The following is a 10,483-nucleotide window of genomic DNA, read 5'->3' on the forward strand; positions in this document are numbered from 1 at the left end:
TAAGATGATATCTGTTCCTTAGGCGTTGTTTACTCAGAGCTGCATTTTCTTACCAAATAGTACCAAATGTCATACATTACACACAGTGCAGGTATCAGAGTATTATTACAGGCCCTCTCGGGCATAAACACAAAATAATTTGTGCATCTGTGCTGGAAGTCTGCAGCAGAGTTATGGTGCAGTCACGCCACATTTGGCATGCCGAAATTTATTTGCACACTGCGGTGAAAAAAACAGCCGGTGGTAGAAATTTTGCTGGCGGGTTTTTCTGGCACGGCGTAGGCTGCGACAGCGAAGATGACCAACTACCAAACATAAACTATGTGATTGTCTTTAGCAGCACTCCTGTTCTGATAAATGTGTGCATACAAACATAAAAAGCAACTATAAACCAGTCACTAGTTGTTATGCATTGAGAAAATCCTCAGTATAATTCAGACAGGTGCTGGTCAAATGCAGGCAATGCGAGAAAATACAAAAATGCCTCGTGTAAGCTTCACTTGTCAATTTGGGCTACAGATCTGGTGTGATCGCAAGCTTCACATATATTATTGTGTAGTGAAACTGAATTATTTTAACACTACACACAGTTTGACCTTTTACGAATGCAAATGTGTTGAAGTCAAAACTATAGATCCAATACACGCTCAAAGAAGAACTCAAAGACAGTCGGATAAAGTCCTGAGTTTCCAAGTTTCTGTTTGTATACAGCTATCATAAAGAGATGACAGATGTGACAGGAGTGACCCTGAAGTTATATGCTTGCACAGTGGGGGGATGACCTGCAGTGCTAGACTTAGTGTTAATGAACTAAGCTGCTAGCATGTCTATCACTGGCTGACCACTACTGGCTGTGCAAGCTATTATTAGAGTCTTAGACAGCACTGCCTGTGGGTTTGAAAATGCTTTTTACTATGAGGCATTGAACTCTATCCTCTGCATATTTTTAAGTTAGTGGCAATCTTCTGCTGGGTAACCCGACCAACGCAATAATTTAAGGAGAAACTGGAAAGTACATACATGTTTGCAGGGATTGTGGTTTGCTCCAAGTCTATTTAGTTTGTTTCTCAAATGTTTTAAAGCATTTTTCAAGAACAGCTGTGTTATTCGGTTATTCTCTGATTATCTTCTTACCATAAAGACAGACTGGATAGCCAACAAACTGCCGCAAAGAGTTGAACTTTGGACTGGGAACGTCTCCCAAATTAAAAATAAAACCGATCACATGAAGAACACATTCTCATATTCAGCGAGTCAAAGTTCAGCCGGGTTGTGAAGGCAGACAATGACAGGTGTATACACAATAACAGCAGCCTCCACAGTGAGTGACAGCTGCTGCTGTGCTACATGCAGACACAGAGCTGCTGTGAAAAAAAAGCTTTGAAGCAAACTATCGTATGACGTGATGAGTCATTGCTGCTGATGTGGCTACAACAGCGACGAGAGACGGCTGTAAGAGACCGGTTGACCTCCGGGCTATTCTTTCCAGTGCGATAAAGCGCCGAGCTCATCACGACCTCGAAAAACCTGCTCAGAAAGCAGCGATCTGATGATAAGCTGCTTCCTGAGAACACGTGTCGGTATCAACAACATTATGCTTCCCCTATTTGTGACTATACCTCAAAAGCAAAAGAGTGCTGACTTAAGATGAATCATTAAGCTACAGTATAGGGCGCACACACATGCGCATAAATGAGAGATTACAGTCTGCGGGAAGCTGTAATGCTGAATAGACTCTAATGTGAAGTAATTTCAAACCAGTGTGCTCCAGGCCTGCTTAGAGTGCACTTTAAGACCCAATCTGCCACAAATGGAATGAGGGGAAATTTGAGATAGTCTTTCTCACCTCTGTTTAACCTTGTCCTCTGTGTGTGTGTGTGTGTGTGTGTGTTTTCATTTGTGTGCCTTTATCCCCACTGTGTCTATCCATTCATGCGTCAGTCCATTAAACACGATATTTCGATATGGTTATCAGGTGATATCTCAGACACCCCTGATGTCTGATGAGGTGAGATGAAGCATCTTCACACCCCGTCCCAGTGTAGAGAACCGATTAGCCTAATGACGGCGGTTTTGATGAAAGCGGGGGGTTTTTCTTTTTCCTCACTCTTTCAGATGGAGTTGTTTGCATCGGCTTAATCAGCAGTAGCAGTTTGACAGTTTGAGAGTGCCTCCATGAGATCAATACCACCACAACACTTAATGCATGTCTTATTGTCAACAAATCCCATGAAAAGACCAAAACCAACAATGAATAGAACACAATAATACAATAAGTGTTGTCCTCTGTCCTCCTGAAAGCTTTTAAGACACACCAGTGAGCCACGCGGATGTCCTCGCTGACATGTTTCTCTATAACACAAACACTGTTTATTTTGAGTTAATCCCACATAACACCAACCTGCTGACAGAAACACCAAACGTGTATTAATCCACCACTGAAAATAGTCCCGTACAAATATACTATCTACTCCTGTTTTGTGAAGAGAAACTATATATTTATATCGATATTATATATATTTATATCGATTTCTGTCTTCACAGACAGAGAAGGGAAGTCAAAAAGAGAGAGACTGAGACTTATTCAGATCCGGCACTGTGGCGAAAACACAGGTTTTTGCATTCATTCCGGGTGGTAGTGCATTTTGTCTGCGGTGGTGTGGGCCAAAGGAGTGTCTGCCAAAAACGCTGTCCGACGTCACGCTGTGGCCGCTCTACCTGTTGTGTTCTGGCTTTGTTTATTTCATGAACCCAGCTTCCTAATGTGTTTCTGGCTCGCAGTTTATGCTGCAAAATAGTGACACGAAGTTTGGTTTGTGTTCAATGGTTTGAGAGAGAGAGCAACAGGAAAGCACTGGTTGAGAGACACAGACAGGGAATGAGAGTGAGCGTGCACCGGCATCAGTATAACTGGTTAATCAACGACCTGCCACAGCGCCTGATCCTCTCTGAATGTATCTAACACGTTGTTGGATTTGGTCTTTCTTTAGGCAACCTCCAGCAATATTGAGTTTATTTCCTTTCTTCTGCTGCACATAACTTCAGTATTCAGAGTTAGGCCAAGTGGGCCTTCTTTAAACTAATTTTAATTTAAAAGAAATTGTAAATCATAGCTGTGCAGCAATTAGGGGACAATTCCAAGGACAATATCCAAGATATATTACACTGCCCAGCATGGAGACATTTTTAACATAGTGGAACTAAAACTCTGCAGTACTGGTACCACACTGAGCATATTTCAGTGTCTATAAAAAGTATCTCCCCTCTCGGACTTCCTAATGTTTTATTGTGCTGCTCTTGCACAGACAGTGATATTTTTTTTTGGGCGGTTTTGCAGCTTTGCCACATTTTTTCAAATGATTGACTCTACCTGTCTTCAGGGATACCAGACAATGTTGTTGTATTCTTCCCCGCTTTCATATTTTTCAGTAACCTTGTTGCACATTTGTCTGGAATGTCTGTTTCTGTGTTTTTGTGAGAGGTTTGACTTAGACCAGATACAGATGTATTCTAGCTACAATCCTTCATCTCATCTTGGTCTTGTTCGCTGTTTGCTGCCGCTTCCAAAACCATTCTGATGGTTTTTAAATGTGTTTTTTTGCTGTCCTTTCCAGCCTTGACAAGCCCAAAGCTCTGTCCTTGCTGCTGCACACAGCAGACATCAGCCATCCAGCCAAAAGTTGGGACCTCCACCACCGCTGGACCACCTCCCTACTGGAGGAGTTCTTCAGACAGGTGAGTTGGTGTACCTGCAGGTCACATACTCTGTCATAATCACAAGTGGCTGATCCAATGAAGATGTAAGGGTTGGATACATGTAGAGAGAACATGACATGCTTTTTAGCTGGTCACATACACAGAGCTGCAATATACACTCGATTCCTTAAGGTACACATAATTATAACTAATGCAAGAAATGTGATATTTTGTCCTCCATCTTTCACTCATCTATCACTAATGCTTGCCTACAAAGTAGTCTCCAGTTCTGCATCTACTTACTTGAATGACTTTAAACCTCCCGACCGTTGTCTTCCTCCAATGTAGGATGCCTGGATCTGCCACCTGTACACTCAGGGCAATCCAAACCTTTCTCGTCTGTTGTTTCCCATTTGGTGGAACATCCTACCAGTTCCTACCAGATCATGGGCGTCGCTCTCTAAATTCAAAAACCTCCTCCTCTTCTAGCACTACCAACAGCTGGACATGCTAAATCTACCCCCCTCTACACTTGATTATATGCGAGTAGTACTTCTTGCTGCACTAACATGTCCTTGTTGCTCTGTACCTTGATTGTGCTTTTTTGTAAGTCACTTTGGATAAAGGCATCAACTAAATGACTAAACGTAACGCTAGACTCATTTTTAGAAACATCGTTCATAGTATAATGCTATATAATTCAATCAGAGTTTTAGACAGAAACGCTAATGATGGCAAATCAATCCATCTAATTATCCCTTTGAGTATTTGAGTATATGGCATTGTTTACACCATTAAGAAAGAATGAAGCAATCTACGGCCCCTGCACTGGAAAACCTAACTGAAGCATTATTAATGTTGTTGCCAAGACAAATCATTTAGTGTCTGTTCTTCAGCTTTAGATTGTGTCCTGTGATCCTCCTCAGAAAATGGAGTTTGGCCAGTTGTCGTGGACATTTTCTGGTCACGTTTAGGACTTTTCAATCGTGTTGGCTCAGCCAAAATCGAAAGTTCTTTGTTAACGCAAAGTGAAAATCAATGCTCTATTGGACCAGCTGTAGAGAAACTCTTTTTCCGAGGATTTCTTTTAATTGCCAAAAGATGAAACGCTCGATTTGAAGCCAAGTTATTTATTGTTTGTAGCCACTTCTTTGGTGCTGGTGTTCAGGATTGCACTTCTTGTTGACAATGATATTAATGAATTATTGTTTTGTTTTGGTGCTCTGGTTCAACTCTATCCCCCTAAGCACTATATCACTAAGATATGCAGTCATATTCATAAGTGTAATTGCAGTCATTTTTAAAATGACGCTGTGACAAAGTGTCATGGCAGATCAAAATGTAGAACATTACCTCTTTGATAAAACAACACATTTTATCCATAAATAATAAATTGTGCATTTGTAAAAGTCAACAAGAAGGTCAGACGTTTAACTGGTTCCACATTGCTTTCATCTCTTCCATTATTAATCCACATTGTTCTCATTATCAGTGCTATTGTTATTGTTGCAGCCTTCACAGGGCCTTTGTCTCTCGGGATATGAATTGCCGATAAATAGCTTCTCCAAAGAACATTGCCTCCCGACTTCACATCTCATCTGTTTGTGACAAATCAGGAGGGAAAATGAAACACATTTGTGGCCCAAAAGCATTCAAGGCGTGGGCCGGACAAAATCAAATCCCGTTGATGGAAGTGTGTGTGCATACGATGTACTGTATAGTGGTGTGTGTGTCTGGAGTGTGGGGCACATTTATGAAGAAAACGAAAGACTAAGAATGATTTTGACTGAGTAAGCTTTTGTATTTCCAGGGGGACAAAGAAGCAGAGCTCGGCCTGCCGTTCTCTCCACTCTGCGACCGAAAGTCCACAATGGTGGCACAGTCCCAGATCGGTGAGTGGCTCCTCCATCCTTACATACACCACCTGTATGCTGGCATGTGTTGGTGTGAGTGTACAAGCTCTGCTCCAGTAAGAGTTTATCAGTGAAATAAAGGGATTTTGTAAGCTTTAAGGTGTCCTACTTCATGTTTATATAGATAGATGTCTTATCTTCAATTGAGGGTGAAGTATATACAGTCTTTTAGGTAGAACTAGGAAATATGAACATTAAAAAACATGCAGAGAAGGAGGCAGGATGTTTTCATGGTTGTATAAAGTCCAAATAACTTCCACCAAGAAGCTAGTTGCCTGAAAGGCCAAATCCAGGGCAACAAGTCTATAAAGCTCTCAGATGTTACTTGTAAATCTTGAAGGATGGATTTTATCCCCCTTAAACACTCACATGGCCACATTTAGAGTGCATTTTTTTTGCACAGAACGAGGACTGTTCCATTAAAACAGCATTAAAGGAACCCCTTTGCAGCCAGTGTGGAAAGAAGACCATTACAGCAGCCAATAACAGTGTAATTGTGCATACAGGCATATGAGTGTTGTTTTAAGATGGACTTCTCATTTCCATTAATAGCTGTGAGCGAACAGTAATAATTATAGGCAACTGAGATGTTTTCATCAGCTTCTTCTGTCTGGTTTTAGCCGGACAGACACTGTGTACAGATTTTAGTGAGTCAGTCTACCTGAAACTTTAAAGTGATGTGAACAAAAACAGGATTTTGAAATGTGAGAAGGACACAGGACAAAAAGATTGAAGGTAATATTCATCTATGGCTGACGGTGTTAACATTGAAATCTGTTTGTATCTCAGATTTGATCATTTTCTATCATACCTGTGGTTTAATTTTTCTTAATTTCATAAATTATAGCATTACAGTGATTGTTGAACTTAAACCTGAGATTATATTCTGACATCTTTGTTTTCAGGTTTCATAGACTTCATCGTGGTGCCCACCTTCACTGTGTTGACGGACATGATGGAGCGTATCGTCACACCGCTCATCGACGAGGCCTCCCATTCAGGTTTTGCCGGCTTTAGACGCTCGAGGTGAGCAGCATGAGTTTGGATTGTTAAGACTGAGCAGATGGAAGTGGGTGACTGTATGTAAATCGAAGTAAAAAGTTTAACCAAGGCTAGGAAAAGTTAGTGTTTTCTATCCTTCACCTCTCACACCTCTCTGACGTGACTAAACCTCAGCAGCTCCTCTGCAATAACAGCATATCTAATGGACGTATTGAAAACAGCAGATGAGTCTTCCATGAGTAATCCATTTCCTGCGCGTGGAAATGTCTCCACCTTTCATCAGGCAGAGCCACGAACCTTGAAATTGATATTTTAGAGATGCTATTCGAGTTCGCTTCTCTGTCTCTGATCAAGAATGGGACTCAGTGCTGAATCGGCATGCACAATAGCCTCTCAAGACACAAAAGGAAGTGATTTTCTCTTCACTGGCTTAATTAATTGTCCCAGTACTTTTCCTACAGCAGCGTTCTAAATCAGATTTATCAAGGCTTTGAAACCCAAACAAATAAAGTACACTCCACTGGCTGCTGCATTACTAATATTTAAACTATCCTGAGAAAGATGATTTGACTGTTATTTGCTTAAACTTTGTCTCTCTTACTGTGAGCTTATTGGAAAAAATAAAGCAGCACTCGGGGAGTCTGCCACTGCCTCTTCCGTTGCACCTGCACATCAATATCAGCCTCCCCGTTCTCCTCAACAGCAGTCATTAGCATCACTCAGTGGGCCTCCAGTCGAAGCTAACCAAGTGGAAATCTCACATAGTGTTGCCTCTTGTGCAGTCTCCTTGTCTATGTACACACCTGGGTGCTTATACGATTCCTTGAACATCAGCATTTATAGCTGCTTTCAGTCATCTGTAGCTATGTCTGTCTGCAGCTGATTATCTCCTTGTCTCCCTATATTCTTCTTTTAGTGTGCATCTGAATGTGAATGCTTTTTTTTCTTCTTTTTTTTAGCCAAACTAGCAGCAGGGATATCCATGTTGATCTGTTGGTTTGGTCCAGACTGAAACTGAGTACTCCAGAAATGTAATGTTGCATCTCCATAAAGTTGGAGGACTCCCAAGAGACAGAACAGTCAGACTGAAGCAGCAGAGGGCGATATATTCTTACTTTTAGTCCCTTGTATGGATCTTTCATTCAGTCTTGGTGACTATCTGACGATGATTTAGACTCTGCAGGAGACAGCAAATGTTTGTGGGCTTCCAATGTGGCCAGTTAATATCCAGAAAACAGATATCCGGGCCAAGACTTCCTCTGCAGTCGGATTAGCAAATTTAAATGTGAGACTGATGATGAAAAACAGATATTTGCTTGTGAATCCAATCCACTTTATTTATATAGCACGATTTTAGCAAACACAGGGTTTCCAAAGTGCTGCACAGTACGATAGAACACATTAAATAACACAATAGAAACACAACAAAACATCAAGTAGATAATAGAAAGATAAAAATAAAATGAATAAAAGGCACTAGATAAGATAAATAAAATCAGACAAGAATAAATACGTAAATAACAAGATGCATGTATACACATAAAATCAACCATCTACATGGTGTTAAAAGCCAAAGAGAAGAGGTGGGTTGTGAAGATAAGAGCCGATGGGTTACAAGATTGCATTTCGACCAACGCACCGATGCAACTGAAGCCCACTCAGACATGACTGGTCAATACTACTCTGGCTACAAACATAAACCAGAGCAGTTCTGATGGCAATATCTTGATCCTGTGTTCAATTCGCTGATATCTGTTTACAGAGATTACCTCTCATCAGACCCCATCGATTCTTAAATACCGACTTTTTAAACTTTTGTAAAGCGAGATCTCTGTTAGCCTCCATGCCAGCTCAGGTAACCCTGAGGATATTATTTTTGTCAAACCTGTAAAGGCCATATTTAACTGTTTTCACACAGAGTTAGGGTCTTGAGTATGAGTACATGAGTACATTGTTTAATATAGGTGGAGTGCGCCTTTATTTTTTCCATATGTCCAAATACCTCAAGTGTCTAACAGTGAACATAGTAAACATCATACCTGCTCAACATAAACATGTTAGCATTGTACCTGTTCAACATTCACCTTTTAACCCTTTCCCCCTCTCGTTTTTTCTGTGCAGTCTGAACAGTATTACCTCAGAGGAGGCCAAGAGGCACAGTGTGAAGAGCATGGGCTCTGAAAGCAGCTCGTCGGGACAAAGCTCTTTGCTGACGGTGGACATGAAGAACTTCAAGGCGTTGTGGAACGAAGAGGTTTATCAGAACAGGGAGAGGTGGAAAGCGCAGGCTGGTAAAGGTACAGTAAATCCTTACAACCATACAAGGACATAAAGCAGTAAAATTGAAATGATTTGTGGACTCTGGGACGTTAATGCTCTGGTAAAAGCAGACCATGAGATCCGCCAGAACCAGAAAAAAATAGCTTGTAAACCCGTAATGCGTTTAGCTTACTCAGGAAAGGATTTTGACCGCCATGTGTGTGACTGTATTAGTGTGGGATTTTGTGAGATACACAGTGAGCATCAGTCTTTATTTAAATATTTATTTAATCCACTTTAAGGTGTTTATAAGCTGTGGCTAATAGATTTGTTTACTTATTTTTATCTTTTTATACAGCACTCTAGTTTATAAATGATAAACTATATTATTATTAACAATTGGAGAGTTGATGGTTTCATATATTAATGAATTATTGACATTTATAACAGCAGACTTGGTGTTATAAATGTGTGATTCACTATAAAAGTTTATTACCAAATAAAAAGGCTAACAGCAGCCAGTGGGATTTTTATGTTAATCATTAGATTGACATATTTTTAGACTTAATTATGTATGTGTATTTTAGTCTAATAACTAATTTCTCTGTCATGTTGACAATGTTATCATAACAAGACTTTTTATAACAGTTCCCTTCAGCTCTATGGAGCGTTTTAGCATCTTTGAGCTCCTATTTTTGGTTTTTAAGCCCGCATTTAGCATCTTTGAGCTCCTATTTTTGGTTTTTAAGCCCGCAGCTTTACTGTTTTCGTTCAATCTCGCCCAGAGGTGTCAAAAGTACACACATTCTTTACTCAAGTACAAGTATAGATACCTGTGTTTAAAAAGACTCTAGTAAAGGTTGAAGTATTGACTCGACTTTTTTACTCAAGTTAAAGTGAAAAGTACAGGCTCTAAAACATACTTAAAGTATAAAAGTATAAAGTACCAGTAACCTTGTGAAGGACAAACCCACCATTTTAGGGAAAAGCTTACAGGACCTACAGTCTGTCCAAGCAAAGAAAAATGAACTGAAATCAATACAAAAAGCTACATTGGCCAATCTTTCCTAAACACATTCAAAAAACAAAACTGCTGTACAAGAATGAGGGATTGCGAACTCAATGTGCATGGTGTTCAAAAACTTTATTGGTATGCAAACATCTCACGGAGGTACGGCCAAGGATGGGGGATGCGTTGCTGGTCGTCTTCACTTGACTCTACTACATCACCCGAGGAATCTCCTCCAACAGCGCTCTCACTAGCTTTCGCACACATTTCGCTGACCTGGTGCCACCATCGCAAACAATTTTCTTCCAATGAGTTGCTGCCTGATTTTAGGCTATTTATGTTCATCGTCTTGTGCACTTGAAGACAAATGCACCAATAGGGTTGTCTTATCAGTATGTGTTTACATACGTTTCTAAGCATAATCCAATCAATCACGTTGTCTGCATGGCGCGTTTTACTGATGCTGATGGTGAAATTTCACTGTTTATTAATAATCACCATCTAAACGCAAGAGATTTGAAAATGTAGGGAGTAGAAAGTATGGATACTTATGCTAAAATGTAAGAAGTAAAAGTCAAAAGTTGGCACAGAAATAAATATTGAA

General features: G+C 40.3%; 1 protein-coding gene across 5 annotated transcripts in view; it reads left to right on the plus strand.

The window, feature by feature from the left end:
- Window positions 1-10,483, plus strand: part of pde1cb (phosphodiesterase 1C, calmodulin-dependent b) — a 91,704-nt gene that overhangs the window by 69,689 nt on the left and 11,532 nt on the right. For all 5 annotated transcript variants that reach the window (XM_027291016.1, XM_027291017.1, XM_019272144.2 and 2 more), the window contains 4 exons: window positions 3,615-3,735; window positions 5,507-5,588; window positions 6,515-6,635; window positions 8,733-8,908. In XM_027291016.1, the coding sequence (XP_027146817.1) occupies window positions 3,615-3,735; window positions 5,507-5,588; window positions 6,515-6,635; window positions 8,733-8,908 (500 nt within the window). The remainder of the gene's footprint in view (window positions 1-3,614; window positions 3,736-5,506; window positions 5,589-6,514; window positions 6,636-8,732; window positions 8,909-10,483) is intronic.

The sequence above is a fragment of the Larimichthys crocea genome, chromosome II (genome assembly GCF_000972845.2).
Source record: "Larimichthys crocea isolate SSNF chromosome II, L_crocea_2.0, whole genome shotgun sequence".
NCBI lineage: Eukaryota > Metazoa > Chordata > Actinopteri > Sciaenidae > Larimichthys > Larimichthys crocea.